The sequence below is a fragment of the Macaca mulatta genome, chromosome 11, assembly GCF_049350105.2.
Source record: "Macaca mulatta isolate MMU2019108-1 chromosome 11, T2T-MMU8v2.0, whole genome shotgun sequence".
NCBI classification, from domain to species: domain Eukaryota; kingdom Metazoa; phylum Chordata; class Mammalia; order Primates; family Cercopithecidae; genus Macaca; species Macaca mulatta.
Window position 1 is genome coordinate 112,331,810 of NC_133416.1, and position 18,595 is coordinate 112,350,404.

Below are 18,595 nucleotides of genomic sequence, written 5' to 3' on the forward strand. Positions count from 1 at the left end.
GGTGAAACTCCGTCTCTACTGAAAATACAAAAATCAGCTGGGCATGGTGGCGCATGTCTGTAATCCCAGCTACTCAAAAGGCTGAGGCACGAGAATTGCTTGAACCCCGGAGGCAGAGGTAGCAGTGAGCTGAGATTGTGCCACTGCATTCCAGCCTGGGCGACAAAGATTCTGTCTCAAAAAAACAAAAAATTAAAATTAAAAGATAATTTGCATACAGTAAAATGCACCCTTTTCAGTGTACCGTGCTGTGAGTTTTAACACACAGTCACGTAACCACTACCACAATCAAGATGCAGAACAGTTCCATTACCGCCCAAATTCCTTTATGCCTGTTTATAATCAATCCTTCCTCCTATCTCCAGCTCCAGACATCACGAATCTTTTTTCTGTCCCTATAGTTTTACTCTTTCCAAAATGTCAGATAAATGAAATCATAAAATATGCAGCATTTTGAGTCTGATTCTTACACTTAGCATACATATTTGAGTTCCATCCGTGTTGTATGCGTCAGTAGTTCATTCTTTTCCCCCCCTACTGAGTAGAATTCCATTGTATGGAGGGATATACCACAGCTTGTTTATCCTGTCACCAGTTGAGGACAATTTATTTCCAGTTTTTGGCAATTATGAATAAAGCCTCTATAAACATCAACGAACAGGGTTTTATGTGGGCAAATAAGGGTTTCATTTCTTTTGGGTAAATACCTAGGAGTGTGATTCCTGGGTCATATGATAGGTATATGTTTAACTACATATAAAACTGCCAAATAGTTTTCCAAAGTGGCTGTACGATTTTGTATTCCCACCAGCCGTGTATCTGTTTGATTTTGAATAACTCATAAAACACAGTCCAGAACATTTTTCACAGGATAAAACATCCCACATTTTTCATTCATCACTCAGTAGCTTCCTTTTGACCATTGAGGAAACTGTCTTCTTCCCAGCCATACGTGTCACTGCTTTTCCACACGCACCCCTGGGTACAGTCAGATCCTGACCACGCCAGTGCTTCCCCACATCCATGGCTTTGTTTATGCCATTTGCCACCTGGGATGTTTAACTTTTATTACTGAAATCTTAGCAAACTCCACTATCAAAATCTTTTCATTCCTCAAGACTTCCTTCTGCTCTCCAAAAAAGACAAGTCAATGAAAGGTGTTGACAGAGGAGGCCCACAAAACAGGCTCGGGCACTCGGCACAGCCCCTCGCTTTCTGTGCTATCCATCTGGGATCTCATGTGCCACATGGTGGGGGGAGCTAATGAGGGGTCCAGCAGAGCAGGCAAAAGTCCTAGCAGAGCAGATCTTCCCCACCGGCCCCCCCCCCCATTTTATAAAAGGTGAATATACCTCGAAGTAACTAGAACTGGTTGCAAAGAGTAAAACGAATTCTTATTATTTGGGGTTGTCTGGGATACAGAAAGCTTTTCCTTTAATGCAAGTTTGGGCCAGTTTTTGGTGCTACTCAAGACTTCTCTCTGCCTCCAAGTTTTTTACATCTGAATATATACATGTGTACATATGGCTTTGGCATGACCAAGAAAAAGAATCGATAAGCAAATTCTTTTATGTACTTCCTATAAAAGAGATACGATACATAAGACAGTTTTTATTTTTATTTCTCTCTCTCTCTCTTCCCTAAACAGTCCCGAGGTCCCCTGGGTGCTGAAGGCAGCACCACAGTGCAACGTGTCCGCTCTCGGTTCCATTTCTGGAGGAGCTGATGCAATTCCAAGGCGCGGGGCTGGGCCAGAACTCGGTTCTTGTGCTACAGTAGAATAGTGTTCCAGCGTGGCTGCCTCTGCAGCGCCTGGCAATTCTAGAAATTTTGCCATCTGTAGCTCAGCTCAGGAATACTGAGCTTGCAGCCATCGGCTTTCAGTGCCATTATCTGAACCGGCCCTGAGTGCCAGTCTCGAGCGCTTACACCTCCCAGGCCGCCAACGAGGACCCTACTGACTTGATACTCCCCTCCTCTTCCAGCAGACGGTCTCGGCCCCATACGGCTCCGGCTCTTGACCAGGGATCTCATGATTGAAGTGAAAAAGGAAAGGAAGCAGACTCTGTCCTCCTTACCAAGTGACCGTTCCCACCTTGCCATCCCAGCCAGACTTGACACGTCCAAAAACTGCATCCTCAGCCCCTTTCCGGCAGTAGACAATGGCTTGCGTGCCAGTTCCCATCCGGGACCCTCCCCAGGCCCTTCTCTGAGGTCTCTCTGTTTTTGTTTGTTTGTTTTAAACGCTGTCTTGCTTTTTAGCAAAGTCTAAGTATCGCTGCTCATCCCCAGCCCCACCGCCCCGGACCTCCCGCCCCGGAGTCTGGAAACCAGGACAGGGTGACAGCCGGGACGCTCGCCCGGGCGGGACTCACCCGGCCAGTGGAGAAGCGCCGGAGCGCCTGGCTGCCCCACCGCAGCATGCTGAAGAGGAGCGCTCGCACTGGCGGCGCGGCGGCGCGGGAGGCAGGCTGGCGGCGCAGCCTGGGCGCGGCCTGCAGCCTGGATGCCCCGGACTGCCTGGCGCGCGGCTCGCGGCTCGCGGCTGGCGGCTCTTGGCCTCAGCTAGTCCGCGCCCGGCCCGCGGCCCACCACCCGCGGCCCGCCCCACCCTACCAATGGCAAGGCCCCGCCCCCGAGCTGGCAAGGCCCCGCCCCCAGCTGGAAGGCACCCGCCCCGCCAGCTGGCTGGGCTCCCGCAGCCAACCTAGTGCGACGCGGCGGAGCGCGCGGGCTCTCCGGAGCCTGCCTGCCCTGACCTTGGTACCAAGAGCACGCCCAGTCCCAGGGACCGCACCTCTCCGCTGCCTGGACTTTACGCCAATTCCGGCCAAGGTCCAGGTGCTTTCTAACTGTGGGAGCCTCTACCAGTTACTCAACCCCGCAGCAGTACATACGGATCTACCTTATTAGCGGTCAATCTGACATCCCAAGTGCTGTCCACAGCAGAGCCCGCAGAAAGCACGCCTGTAGACAGATACGTAGTGGGGGCGCCTTCGCTGTGTAGGGATCCTGATGCCTACCTCGTAGGATGGTAGGCCGGGAGCTGTGGCTCACGCCTGTAATCCCAGCGCTTTGGGAGGCCGAGGAGGGCAGATGGCCTGAGCTCAGGAGTTCGAGACCAGCCTGGCCACCATAGTGAAGCCCTGTCTCTACTAAAAATACAAAAAGAAAAAAGAAAAACAAATTAGCCGGGGGTGGTGTCGCATGCCTGCAGTCCCAGCTACTCGGGAGGCTGAAGCACGAGGACCACTTGAGCCGGGGAGGCGGAGGTTACAGTGAGCCGAGATCATGCCACTGCACTTCAGCCTGGGCAACAGAGCGAGACTCTGTCTCAAAAATAAATAAATGAATAAATTGGTGCAAAAGTAATTGTGGTTTTTGCCACTGAAAGTAATGGCAAAGCCACAATTACTTTTGCACCAACCTAATAGATACATGCTCTGCTCCCTCACCTCTGTGGAAAAAACGCTCAGACGTGCTTTAGCTGGACGTTTGTCTCAAACCAGACTTCTTAGCCTAGCTTTCAGGGCCGTCTGCAATTTGCCATTTTCTCTTATTTCTCACTGCTCTTTTGCATATGTAATTCTGCTTGACTGCAGTTCTTGCCTATTCCTTCTTGGACAATGTTTCCCAGAAAAGCTTGTGATCTGTCACTTGTAATTATCTTGGCATCACCGTTTCTTTTCTGAAAAGTACTGCTTACATGTTGCCTCCTGGAGGTGCTTTTTTTCTGATTCTTTTCTCCCTTAGTCTCCTTATTCCTCACAAATAATTGTTCACTGCTCTTAACAGGGAAGAATCTTTGTCTATGCATCTGTTATGGCTGTCTCCATCTGTTACTGGTATTTGTATACCTGTTAACGTCTCTGTTGGAAGCTTGTTGCAGGCTAAGTCCATGTCTGATTAATCAGGATTTACAGTATCTAGCACTAACCAGAGCTTTAAAAAACCAACCAACCAACCAAAAACAAAAAATAACTTGTTGAAATAGATGAATGTGTTTAAGAGAGTAAGGAGACAAAAAGAACAATCTCTAAAACTTGGAGAATTCCAACAAACATCCAGGGTTTCACTTTGAGCACTACATCTTGCCAGTCCAACCCACTTTCCTGACTGCATTTTGTGACTTCTTGCTCTTTTAAACTTCCAAATATTGATATTCACTTTATTTATTCTGATCTGTGTATACTAGAAGGGTGCACAAGGAGAGTGTGTTTATTTATTTATTTTTCCTGAATGAGGTTCCATAGTTATATATTTTTATTCCCAAGTTTAGGAAATGTAGAATTTATGTTCACTCCAATATAATGAAATATTCATTGTGTCTACTTTTTCCCTGGAAGAATCAAAAGTAGAGTTTCCTTGATAATTGGAAATTAGATCAGATGCAGTTACAGAGTTTGACAAACAGACCAATCCCTGCCAATCTAGATTTCTATACCCAGCAAAAATCAAAATGGAGATAAAACAAAGCCATTTTCAGAAACAAAAACTTGAGAAAATTTGTCATCAGCAGACAGACAATAAAGGAAATGTGAAAGAGTATCCTTCCAGCAGGGGGAAAAAAAAATTACCTACATGGAAACCTAGAAATGCAAGAAGCCCAACAAAAAAGGCAAAGACGTGAGCAAATTTAGAGTGAACATTGGACTAGGTGTGGTGGCTCACACTTGTATTCCCAGCACTTTGGGAGGCTGAGGTGGGCAGAGTTCAAGACCAGCCTGGGCAACATGGTGAAACACTGTTTCTACAAAAAAATACAAAAATTGTACAAAAATTAGCCAGGTGTGGTCCGGTGCCTCTAGTCCCAGCTTCTCGGAAGGAGGATTGCTTGAGCTGGGAGATCGAGGTTTCAGTGAGCTGTGGTTGTGCCACTGCACTCCAGCCTGGTGACAGGGTGAGACCCTGTCTCAAGGAAAAAAAAAAGTAAACATTGACCACATGAACAATAATAATATATTATTATAGTTAATATAATAAAATATTGTCTGTTTATATATGTATACATGAAAATACACAAATATCCAAACAACAGCAGAAAATTATTGGATAAGTTTGTAGGAAAGAAAATAATCCCAGATGGAAACTCAGAGATGAAAGAATGAATAGTAATGTAAAGGGTTAATATGAGGGCAAATTTAAGTTAATATTGTATAGAGCAATAATAATAATGTTTTATGGACTTCAAATATACGTGTGCATGTGCATAGACTGTTTAATTCACTTTGTGCCATTTTTGTAAATACAATCATTTGGATAACTTTTTGTAAGTGTCTGGATTAATTTCACACTTTAGACAGTACATAGATGATGTGCCAAGTTGAAACCCAAGAATTCCCACACAAAACTCTGTATGGAAGTTAGAGTTTTATGTAAAGTTTGCACAGTAAGAGTGGCTATGGTCTTGGGTTTACGGAATACTAAATTGGAATCTTTTTTTTTTTTTTTTTTTGGACTTGGTGTCCCTGGAATGCAGTGGTGGGATCACAGCTCTTTGCAGCCTCGACCTTCCCTGGCCCAGGTGGTCCTCCTACATCAGCCTCCCGGGTAGCTGGAATTACAGGCACGCACCACTATGATTAGGTAATTTTTTAAAAAGATTTTTTAGAGACGGGGTTTTGCCCTGTTGCCCAGGCTGGTCTCAAACTCCTGGCCTCAAGCGATCTGCCCACCTCCCAAAGTGCTAGTATTACAGGAGTGAGCCACCGCACTCAGCCCTAAATTGGAATCTACTCGTTCTGCCATAGATAAATGTTTTGTTTAGTGACTAATATCTGTGACATTAGGGGCGTTGTGCAAATATAATACATTGATTAGGGATCTGTTTTGTCCTGGACACAACGTTCACTCAGAATTTTATGAAATTGCAAGTCATATAATTTCTAAACTTCTAAAAGTGTGTGTCGAACATTTTTACTTCCACAACCAACTTCGAGGATTTTAGAACAAAATTCTATGGGTTTCCATGCCCTCTTCTTGTTTGGCTGCTTATTTGACTGAAATTAACATGTAGCCATATTGACTATTTGGAAATATTGCTGTTTCTCTCTATATTTTTAAATTTCGCTCTGCTGAATACTCTGTTTTACCATATATAAGAGTGATGTGAGCTGGGCTAGTGACTCACGACTGTAATCACAGTGACTTGGGAAGCTTAGGCAGGAGGATCGCTTGAGGCCAAGAGTTCAAGACCAGCCTGCGCAACGTAAGCAGACCCCCCCTTGCTAAAACAATAACAACAACAACAACAACAATTAGCCAGGCATGGTGGCATGCACCTGTAGTCCAAACTAGTTGGGAGGCTGAAGTAGGAAGATCACTTGGGCCCAAGAGTTTGAGGACACAGTGAGTTATGATTGCACCACTGCACTCCAGATGAGTGACAGAGCAGAGACTCTCACTCTTTAAAAAAAAAAAAAAAAAGATGTTTATTTATAAATTTCTCTCTCTCTCTCTCTGTCTCTCTGTCTCTTCTTTGAGACAGGGTCTTGTTTTGTCATCCAGACTGGTGTACAGTGGCACAAACAAAGCTGACTGTGGCCTCAATCTCATGGGCTCAAGTGATCCTTCTGCCTCAGCCTCCTGAGTAGCTGGGACTACAGGTATGCACCATCACACCTAATTTTTAAAAAAATTTTTGAGGCTGGGCGCGGTGGCTCACACCTGTAATCCCAGCACTTTGGAAGGCCAAGGTGGGAGGAACACCTGAGGTCGGGAGTTTGAGACCAGCCTGACCAACATGGAGAAATCCCGTCTCTAATAAAAATACAACATTAGCCAGGAGTGGTGGTGCATGCCTCTAATCCCAGCTACTCAGGAGGCTGAGGCAAGAGAATTGCTTGAACCCAGGAGACAGAGGTTGTGGTGAACCGAGATCATGCCATTGCACTCCAGCAACAAGGTCTCACTATGTTGCCCAAGCTCGTCTTGAACTCCTGAGCTCAAGCCATCCTCCCGCCTCAGCCTCTCAAAGTGTTGGGATTACAGGTGTGAGCCACTGTGTCTGGCCTAATTCTCACCTTTTTAAAGCACTCTTGACCTTGTATTAAACAATTGTTAATTAAAACAATTATTAATGCTTAATTATCGTTTAAGCAAAAATAATTTTATGATAAAAACAAACACAAGAGAGCGCCAGCCCAGCAATGTGTAACAGGAAGAACTGAATTCTGGTAAATAATTTTAATGATGAATTAAGTGAAGTAAGCTTGATACAAATATATTATGTAATATAAATACTGTATGGAATTTGCCCCTGGTAAATAATTAGGTCTTTTACTTCTGTAAATGTCACTTTAATATTCATTTCCTTTTTTTCCTGTGGTTAATCTCATTAAGTATGTGAATTTTAATAAAGTTTACTTGGGACAAATTTACAAGAATGCATCATAATAATGAGGATCAAGAGCCTAAAATAAACTTTTTAAAGTTTTTCCTCTTCGTCTTTCACTTGCAGAAAGCCTCCCACCTTTTGAACCAGGCACCCTTTTGGATCTTGTGTGCATCAGTATAAGCACTATCCTGTGACCCAAAATTATAGTGGCAATCTTGAGCATATCCACAGACAGATCTTCAGCTGTGGGATGAAAATGGATAGCTTCAGCTGCTGTGCTCCTTGCTTTCATCTCTGCATACACACTGACTCTATGCTTCTCATGAGTGCTGCCAGCCAATGACTGGGAGTGGCAGAAATGCTATGGTAGGTCATTTCAGGGGAGATGCAGATCACTTCTGACAGGGTGACTCCTCATTGGCCTGTTGAACTTTCTTTGACTTTTATAGCAGCCTAAACCTCTTCTTTAGCCTGCTTTCCTTCACAAAAGGTCAGACCTGCATTGTGGCCTGATAGCTCTCCCAACCTCCCCTCCCAGCCTCCTCACTTCCCCTCACAGCTGTTTTCCACTAATAAATCTCTTGCATGTCTAATTTCATCTTGGCATTTTAGGAAACCTGTAACAATGTTATAGGATTTATTAAGAAATTATTTTAGGTAGATAGAGAGGAAAAGGGGTCCTTGGAAAGTTTTTGTCTCTTTTAAAGCAGCTCCAGAACTGGAAAGCCCCAGCTCTCAGAGCCAGGCCGGCTAACTTTGATATGCAAATGCCAGCCATTAGAAACTGGGTCCACCCAAACGTGGCAATTCCCACCTTTGCCCTCTTGCCCTTACCCCAACATGTGCCTGGCAATATGGCCGCCCCCACATATCCCCACCTGTGCAGAACATCATGGTGCCCTGTATTTGCATATTAAAAGCTAGGGTTGGAGAGCCAGTTTTTTTCACAGGCTATGTGAGTGACATTCCCGGTCAAACCAATTCCCTGAGTCCTATGCAAATCAGGTACCACCTCCTCCAGCCTCCTCATATAAGCAGTTACCTTTCCACGGCACTCAGGGTTTCCTCTCACGGCTTTGGAGCCCCCCTCCATCTCTGTTCAGGGGAGCTTCTTTGTTTTCCCTTCTTTCTTGCCTATTAAACTCCCACTCCTTAAAACCACTCCACGTGTGTCCGTGTCGTTTTATCCAATTTGGCGTGAGACAAGAGCCCTGGTGTTCTTCACTCATTGGAGCCGTATCAATAATATATGTCATGAAAAACATCCAGAAAACCAAAAGTTGGTTCTTTGGAAAGGCTTATAAAATTGGTACACATTTGGTGAGATTAATAAAGAAAAAATAAAGAGAAATAACAAATATCAACAACTGAGAATTGGACAGTAGTACAGATCACACAGACATTAAAAACATAAAAAAAGGCTAGGTGCAGTGGCTCACACCTGTAATCTCAGCACTTTGGGATGCTGAGGTGGGAGGCTTTCCTGAAGCTAGGAATTTGACACCAGCCTGGGCAACATAGAGAGACCTGGTATCTATTAATTTTTTTCTTTAATTAGCCAAGTGTCATGGCACATACCTGCAGTCATATCTGCTTGGGAGGCTGAAGTGGGAGGACTGCTTGAGCTCAGGAGTTTGAAGTTACAGTGAGCCATGATCATGCTACTGCACTATAGCCTGGGCAGCAAAAGGAGGTCCTGTCTTTAAAAAAAAAAAAAAAAAAAAGCATAAGAAGAGACTTCCTTTTCAGCTATGATAAAGTCCTTTGCAGCAGATTAATACTCATATGAAGAACAGCTAGTACATCTAGCTAAAATTTTTTGGCATATCTATTTGAAGGCATCAGAAAGCTGAAATGGCAGTCAAGACTTTATGTACCAATGTCCTGGAGGAAAAAGCAGCTCACTGAATTGAATCCAATATTTTGCGTTCTGCTTTCCTCTTCAGCATTTACAAATGCTTGGTTTGGGGTGAGAAGCCAGGCATAAAGAAGATGCTAGAGACACCAGCAGTTTTCAGCAATCTAATGGGATGGAGAAGATAAAAACTGGAGTTTGAGTTGCCAGGAATTGAGGAGCCAAGATCTTGGAGATAAGAGATGTAGAAGCATACTCAGTTCATACCTGTTTTCAGCTGGAAGTACTTGCTGGTTCTAGAGGTGCATGGGATTAGATTAGAGGCTATAAAACCAAGCAGAAATGACCGAAAAGCACAGCAGAGTTTTCTGTATCATGAAATTGGAGTTCAGCATCTGCCAAGAAGGAAGAAGTCCAGTAAACACTACAAGCTCTCGGCTGATACTCTTCAATGACATTACCCTAGGAAAGGGTGCAAACTAGAGATAGTACAGCTATTGTAAGACTACAGCCTAGCCTCACATGAGCTCAGCCCTGGTTGGAATGAGCTGATCTGCCTGACTTCAGTTGCCTGCCAAAGAATAGGATCAATCCTCTCTGGAGAAAAATAACATCATCCAGAAACCCTGCAATTGTTCATTCACTCTCCGGCAATCAATTATAACTGACCAGGTTATACAGGAGTTATTAAGAAATAATTCTTAGGCAGCTAGAAAGAGTGAAAGTTCTCAGTGGAATTTTCCTTTAATAAAAAGCAGCCGCAAACCATTTCTTCCCTAACAGAAAACAACCTGATAAGCTTTTATATGTAAATGTCGGCAGCTGTACCTGAAAACCAGGTACATTCAATATGGCGTCTCCCGCCATCTTTTCCTTATGACCACGTTTGCTGGCATTATAGCAGCCTTCAGGTAAAACCACCTGTACAGGTAACACGGCTGCCGCCAGGAGGAGGCTGTATTTGCATAATAAAAGACTAGGATGGGAGGGCCAGTCATTTTGCTGGTTATGTAAATGACACACCTGGTCAAACCAATCCCCTAGGCCCTATGTAAATGAATCACTGCGTCCTCAAGCCTCTGTACAAAGCAGATTGCGTTCTGCCCCAAACTGGAGAACCTTTGGGGCAACCCGCTTTCTCACCATGAGGAAGCCTTTTTTCTCTCTCTTCTTGTCTATTAAACTGTCCCCTCCTAAACCCACTCCTTGTGTGTGTCCATGTTTTGAATTCTTTCTCGGCCGTGACAAAGAACCAGGGGATATCCCCAGACAATGAAGCCATTTCACAGGGACATCAAGAAAAATGAGCAAAAGAAATACAGTGCCACATGAGAAGTGCTAAACTGGGTAGAAATAACCACTCTCACTTTCATATTATCACCAGTAATGTGTGCAATAATGCAATAATATATTGCTCCATGCCTGACCCCACCAAGCTGTGTGTCACATTTAAGGACAATTGTTCACTAAGTAATGTTTGAGCATTTGTCATGTGCTGGGCATTGTAGTAGATGCTGGACGTACAGAGATGAACAAGGCAGATGCTTTGTGATAATGTGAGCCTGAAGCTGCCAAAGAATACCATAGGAACCTAAAGAATGTAGCCCAAACTGTAGAAGACACAGGAAAGAAACAGTAAAAATCCAAACAGCGGGCATCATTTGAATCCTGAAGCCAAATGCACGTAAAGGCCAACCCCACACTAGATGTTTTAAAATTGACATACAGTAAAAATGACTTTATTGTTGGTATACAATTCTGTGAGTATTAACACATGTCTATATTTGTGTAGGGAATACCACAGTCAAAATATCAATAGTTGCATTACTCAGCCTCTGAAAAAATTCCTTGCCCTATCCCTTTGGTGTGGTATCTATTAACCACCACTTTGCCCTGATAAACACTGATATGTTCTCTATGACTGTAGTTTGAATGTAGTTGGCAAATCAATGGAAACACAATAGTATGTAACTTTTAGAGCCTGGTTTCTTTCACTCAGCATGATGTCCTTGAGATTTGTGCAAACATTTAGTGTTTTCCATGGAGTTTATGATGCTTCTGTTATCGATTTCTAATATAATTTTGTGGTAGTGAGGGAATATAACTATATTTCAATCCATTTAACTTTATTGGGATTTATTTTATGGCCTACTACATGACCTATCTTACTGAATAGTCCCTGTACTCTTGAAAAAAATGTGTATTTTGCTGTTGTTGGATAGAGTGTTTTGTAAACATCAATTAAGATGTGTTGGTGAACATTTTTTATTATTATTATACTTTAAGTTCTAGGGTACATGTGCACAAGGTGCAGGTTTGTTACATATGTATACATGTGCCATGCTGATGTGCTGTACCCATTAACTCGTCATTTACATCAGGTATTTCTCCTAATGCTATCCCTGTCCCGTCCCCCTGCCCCATGACAAGCCCTGGTGTGTGATGTTCCCTACCCTGTGTCCAAGTGTTCTCATTGTTCAATTTCCACCTATGAGTGAGAACATGCGGTGTTTGGTTTTCTGTCCTTGTGATAGTTTGCCCAGAATGATGGTTTCCAGCTTCATCCATGTCCCCACAAAGGACATGAGCTCATCATTTTTTTATGGCTGCATAGTATTCCATGGTGTATATGTGCCACATTTTCTTAACCCAGTCTATCATTGATGAATATTTGGGTTGGTTCCAAGTCTTTGCTATTGTGAATTGTGCCACAGTAAACATACGTGTGCATGTGTCTTTATAGCAGCATGATTTATAATCCTTTGGGTATATATCCAGTAATGGGACGGCTGGGTCAAATGGTATTTCTAGTTCTAGATCCTTAAGGAATTGCCACACTGTCTTCCACAATGGTTGAACTAGTTTACAGTCCCACCAACAGTGTACAAGTGTTCCTATTTATCTACATCCTCTTCAGCACCTGTTATTTCCTGACTTTTTAATGATTGCCATTCTAACTGCTGTGAGATGGTATCTCATTGTGGTTTTGATTTTCATTTCTCTGATGGCCAGTGATGATGAGCATTTTTTCATGTGTCTGTTGGCTGCATAAATGTCTTCTTTTGAGAAGTGTCTGTTCATATCCTTTGCCAACTTTTTGATGGGGTTGTTTTATTTTTTCTTGTAAATTTGTTTAAGTTCTTTGTAGATTCTGGATATTAGCCCTTTGTCAGATGGGTAGATTGCAAAAATTTTCTCCCATTCTGTAGGTTGCCTGTTCACTCTGATGGTAGTTTCTTTTGCTTTGCAGAAGCTCTTTAGTTTAATTAGATCCCATTTGTATATTTTGGCTTTTGTTGCCATTGCTTTTGGTATTTTAGACATGAAGTCCTTGCCCATGCCTATGTCCTGACTGGTATTGCCTAGGTCTTCTTCTAAGGTTTTTATGATTTTTGGTCTAACATTTAAGTCTTCAATCTACCTTGAATTAATTTTTGTATAAGGTATAAGGAAGGGATCCAGTTTCAGCTTTCTACATATGGCCAGCCAGTTTTTGCAGCACCATTTATTAAATAGGGAATCCTTTCCCCATTTCTTGTTTTTGTCAGGTTTGTCAAAGATCAGATGGTTGTAGATGTGTGGTATTATTTCTGAGGGCTCTGTTCTGTTACACTGGTCTATATCTCTGTTTTGGTACCAGGACCATGCTGTTTTGGTTACTGCAGCCTTGTAGTATAGTTTGAAGTCAGGTAGCGTGATGCCTCCAGTTTTATTCTTTTGGCTTATGATTGTCTTGGCAATGCAGGCTCTTTTTTGGTTCCATATGAACTTTAAAGTAGTTTTTTCCAATTCTGTGAAGAAAGTCATTAGTAGCTTGATGGGGATGGCATTGAATCTATAAATTACCTTGGGCAGTATGGCCATTTTCATGATATTGATTTTTCCTATCCATCATCACGGAATGTTCTTCCATTTGTTCATGTCCTCTTTTATTTCATTGAGCAGTGGTTTGTAGTTCTCCTTGAAGAAGTCCTTCACATCCCTTGTAAGATGGATTCCTAGGTATTTTATTCTCTTTGAAGCAATTGTGAATGGGAATCCACTCATGATTTGGCTCTCTGTTTGCCTATTATTGTTGTATAGAAATGCTTGTGATTTTTGCACATTGATTTTGTATCCTGAGACTGCTGAAGTTGCTTATCAGCTTAAGGAGATTTTGGACGGAGATGATGGGGTTTTCTAAATATACAATCATGTCATCTGCAAACAGGGACAATTTGACTTCCTCTTTTCCTAATTGAATACCCTTTATTTCTTTCTCCTACCTGATTGCCCTGGCCAGAACTTCCAACACTATGTTGAATAGGAGTGGGGAGAGAGGGCATCCCAGTCTTGTGCCAGTTTTCAAAGGGAATGCTTCCAGTTTTTTCCCATTCAGTATGATATTGGCTGTGGGTTTGTCATAAATAGCTCTTATTAGTTTGAGATACATCCCATCAATACCTAGTTTATTGAGAGTTTTTAGCATGAAAGGCTGATGAAATTTGTCCAAGTCCTTTTCTGCGTCTATTATAATCATGTGGTTTTTGTCTTTGGTTCTGTTTATATCATGGATTACTTTTATTGATTTGCGTATGTTGAACCAGCCTTGCATCCCAGGGATGAAGCCAACTTGATTGTGGTGGATACACTTTTTGATGTGCTGCTGGATTCGGTTTGCCAGTATTTTATTGAGGATTTTTGCATCGATGTTTATCAGGGATATTGGTCTAAAATTCTCTTTTTTTGTTGTGTCTCTGCCAGGTTTTGGTATCAGGATGATGCTGGCTTCATAAAATAAGTTATAGAGGATTCCCTCTTTTTCTATTGATTGGAATAGTTTCAGAAGGAATGGTACCAGCTCCTCTTTGTACCTCTTGTAGAATTTGGCTGTGAATCCATCTGGTCCTGGACATTTTTTGGTTGGTAGGCTATTAATTATTTCCTTAATTTCAGGGCCTGTTATTGGTCTATTCAGAGATTCAACTTCTTCCTGGTTTAGTCTTGGGAGGGTGTGTGTGTCCAGGAATTTATCCATTTCTTCCAGATTTTCTAGAGGTGTTTATAGATTTGTATAGAGGTGTTTATCATATTCTCTGATGGTGGTTTGTATTTCTTTGGGATCAGTGGTGATATCCCCTTTATCATTTTTTATTGTGTCTGTTTGATTCTTCTCTTTCTTCTTCTTTATTAATTGGGCTAGTGGTCTATCTATTTTGTTAATCTTCTCAAAAAACCAGCTCCTGGATTCTTTGATTTTTTGGAAGGGTTTTTCATGTCTCCATCTCCTTCAGTTCTGCTCTGATCTTAGTTATTTCTCGTCTTCTGCTAGCTTTTGAATTTGCGCGCTCTTGCTTCTCTGGTTCTTTTAATTGTGATGTTAGGGTGTTGATTTTAGATCTTTCCCACTTTCTCCTGTGGGCATTTAGTGCTATAAATTTCCCTCTAAACACTGCTTTAGCGGTGTCCCAGAGATTCTGGTACATTGTGTCTTTATTCTCATAGGTTTCAAATAACTTATTTATTTTTGCCTAAACTTCGTTATTTACCCAGTAGTCATTCAGGAGCAGGTTGTTCAGTTTCCATGTAGTTGTGCAGTTTTGAGTGAGTTTCTTAATCCTGAATTCTAATTTGATTGCCCTGTGGTCTGAGAGACATTTTATTATAATTTCTGTTCTTTTACATTTGCTGAGTAGTGCTTTACTTCCAAACATGTGGTCAATTTTAGAATAAGTGTGACGTGGTGCTTAGAAGAATGTATATTCTGTTGATTTGGGTTGGAGAGTTCTGTATAAGTCTATTAGGTCTGCTTGGGGCAGAGCTGAGTTCAAGTCCAGGATATCCTCGTTAACTTTCTGTCTCATTGATCTGTCTAATGTTGACAGTGGGGTGTTATCATTTTTATTGTGTGGGACTCTTAGTCTCTTTGTAGGTCTCTCAGGACTTGTTTTATGTATCTGGGTGCTCCTGTATTGGGTGCATATATATTTAGGATAGTTAGCTCTTCTTGTTGAATTGATCCCTTTACCATTATGTAATGGTCTTCTTTGTCTCTTTTGATCTTTGTTGGTTTAAAGTCTGTTTTATCAGAGACTAGGATTGCAACCCCTGCTTTTTTTTTTTGTTTGTTTTCCATTTGTTTGGTAGATCTTCCTCCATCCCTTTATTTTGAGCCTATGTGTGTCTCTGCATGTGAGATGGGTCTCCTGAATACAGCACACTGATGGGTCTTGACTCTTTATCCAATTTGCCAGTCTATGCCTTTTAATTGGGGCATTTAGCCCATTTACATTTAAAGTTAATATTGTTATATGTGAATTTGATCCTGTCGTTATTATGTTAGGTTATTTTGCTCATTTGTTGATGCAGTTTCTTCCTAGCATCGATGGTCTTTACAATTTGGCATGTTTTTGCAGTGGCTGGTACCAGTTGTTCCTTTCCATGTTTAGTGCTTCCTTCCAGAGCTCTTGTAAGGCAGGCCTGGTGGTGACAAAATCTCTCAGCATTTGCTTGTCTGTAAAGGATTTTATTTCTCCTTCACTTATGAAGGTTAGTTTGGCTGGATATGAAATTCTGGGTTGAAAATTCTTTTCTTTAAAAATGTTGAATATTGGCCCCCACTCTCTTCTGGCTTGTAGAGTTTCTGCTGAGAGGTCCGCTGTTAGTGTGATGGGCTGCCCTTTGTGTGTAACCTGACCTTTCTCTCTGGCTGCCGTTAACATTTTTTCCTTCATTTCAACCTTGGTGAATCTGACAATTATGTGTCTTGGACTTGCTCTTCTCGAGGTGTATCTTTGTGGCATTCTCTGTATTTCCAGAATATGAATGTTGGCCGGTCTTGCTAGATTGGGGAAGTTCTCCTGGATATATCCTGAAGAGTGTTTTCCAACTTGGTTCCATTCTCCCTGTCACTTTCAGGTACATGACTCAGACACAGATTTGGTCTTTTCACATAGTCCCATATTTCTTGGAGGCTTTGTTCATTTCTTTTTACTCATTTTTCTCTAAACATCTCTTCTCACTTCATTTCATTTCATTCATTTAATCTTCAATAACTGATACCCTTTCTTCCACTTGATTGAATTGGCTACTGAAGCTTGTGCATACGTCACGTAGTTCTTGTGCCATGGTTTTCAGCTCCGTCAGGTCATTTAAGGTCTTCTCTATGCTGTTTATTCTAGTTAGCCATTTGTCTAATCTTTTTTCAAGATTTTTAGCTTCTTTGCCATGGGTTTGAACATCCTCCTTTAGCTCGGAGAAGTCTGTTATTACTGATCTTCTGAAGCCTATTTCTATCAACTCGTCAAAGTCATTCTCTGTCCAGCTTTGTTTCGTTGCTGGCAAGGAGCTGTGTTCCTTTGGAGGAGAAGAGGCATTCTGGTTTTTATAATTTTCAGCTTTTCTGCTCTGGTTTCTCCCCATCTTTGTGGTTTTATCCACCTTTGGTTTTTGATGATGGTGACCTACAGATGGGGTTTTGGTGTGGATATCCTTTTTGTTGATGTTGATGCTATTCCTTTCTGTTTGTTAGTTTTCCTTCTAACAGTCAGGATCCTTAGCTGCAGGTCTGTTGGAGTTTGCTGGAGGTTCACTCCAGACGCTGTTTGCCTGGGTATCACCAGTGGAGGCTGCAGAACAGCAAATACTACAGAACAGCAAATGTTGCTGCCTGATTCTTCCTCTAGAAGCTTCGTCTCAGAGGGGTACCTGGCTGTATGAGGTGTAAGTCGGTCCCTACTGGGAGGTGTCTCCCAGTTAGGCTACTTGGGGGTCAGGGACCCACTTGAGGAGTCAGCCTGTCCGTTCTCAGATCTCAAACCCTGTGCAGGGTGAACCATTACTCTCTTCAAAGCTGTCAGACAGGGGTGTTTAAGTCTGCAGAAGTTTCTGCTGCCTTTTGTTCAGCTACGCCCTGCCCCCAGAGGTAGAGTCTACAAAGGCAGACAGGCCTACTTGAGCTGCAGTGGGCTCCACCCAGCTTGAGCTTCCTGGCCGCTTTGTTTACCTAGTCAAACCTCAGCAATGGCAGACGCCCCTCCCCCAGCCTCGCTGCAGTCTTGCAGTTCAAACTCGCACTGCTGTGCTAGCAGTGAGCAAGGCTCTGTGGGCCTGGGACCTTTCGAGACAGGTGTGGGATATGATCTGCTGGTGTGCCATTTGCTAAGACCATTGAAAAAGCACAGCATTAGGGTGGGAGTGTCCTGATTTTCGAGGTACCATCTGTCACGGCTTCCCTTGGCTAGGAAAGGGAATTCCCTGACCCCTTGTGCTTCCTGGGTGAGGCTATGCCCTGCCCTGCTTCGGCTCACCCTCCGTGGGCTGCACCCACTGTCCAACAAGTTCCAGTGAGATGAACCCGGTACCTCAGTTGGAAATGCAGAAATTACCCGTGTTCTGCATCATTCATGCTGGGAGCTGCAGACTGGAGCTGTTCCTATTTGGCCATCTTGAAGGGTGCTCCGAAAATATTATTTAATTCTTCTATATACATCTACATTCTCTCTACTTGTTATATCAAATACTGAAAGAGGAATGTTGAAGTCTCAAACTCTAATTGTAAATTCATCCATTTTTTCTTCTTTCTATTCTGTCAGAATTTGTTTCATATATTTTAAAGTTCTGTTATTGAGAGCATATATATTTAGAATTGTAATGTCTTCTTGATGAATTAGTCTCTTTGTCATTGTGAAATGTCTCTATTTATTTGAGATAATATTCTTTGTTCCAAACTCTAATTTGCATGATATTAATACAGCCACCAGCCACTTCAGCATTTTTTTTTTTTTTTTTTTAGACAGAGTGCAATGGGAAGATCTCAGCCCACCACAACCTCTGCCTCCTAGGTTCAAGCGATTCTCCTGCCTCAGCCTCCCAAGTAGCCGGGATTACAGGCATGCACCACCACACCTGGCTAATTTTGTATTTTTAGTAGAGATGGAGTTTCTCCATGTTGATTAGGCTGGTCTCGAACTCCCGACCTCAGGTGATCCGCCCACCTCTGTCTCCCAAAGTGCTGCGATTACACATGTGCCCCACTGTGCCTGGCCCTCCAGCTTTCTTATTATTAGAGTTAGCATGGTATATCATTCCCTTTCCCTTTGTTGCATAAAATCTGTGTCTTCATATTTAATGCATATTGCTGGATTTTCTTTTTTCACTCAGCCTATCTCTGCATTCTTTTTTATTTTGAATTTCTGTGGGTACATACCAGGTGTATGTATTTATGGGTTACACGAGATATTCTGATACAGAGATACAATGCATAATAATCATATCAGATGGCCGGGCACCGTGGCGCATGCCTGTAATCCCAGCTACTCGGGAGGCTGAGGCAGGAGAATCACTTGAACCTGCAAGTGGAGGTTGTGGTGAGCCGAGATCGTGCCATAGCACTGCAGCTGGGGCAACAAGAGCAAAACTCCATG

General features: G+C 42.6%; 1 protein-coding gene across 4 annotated transcripts in view; it reads right to left on the reverse strand.

Annotated features, from left to right (window-relative positions):
• ALDH1L2 (aldehyde dehydrogenase 1 family member L2) overlaps positions 1–2,774 on the reverse strand; it is a 61,476-nt gene extending 58,702 nt beyond the window's left edge. For 2 of the 4 annotated variants that reach the window (XM_001089566.5, XM_077954833.1), the window contains exon 1: positions 2,376–2,774. In XM_001089566.5, the coding sequence (XP_001089566.2) occupies positions 2,376–2,423 (48 nt within the window). In that variant the 5' untranslated portion in view covers positions 2,424–2,774. The remainder of the gene's footprint in view (positions 1–2,375) is intronic. The other 2 variants (XM_077954835.1, XM_077954834.1) reach the window with 1 other exon arrangement.
• Positions 2,775–18,595: the final 15,821 nt, after the last annotated feature.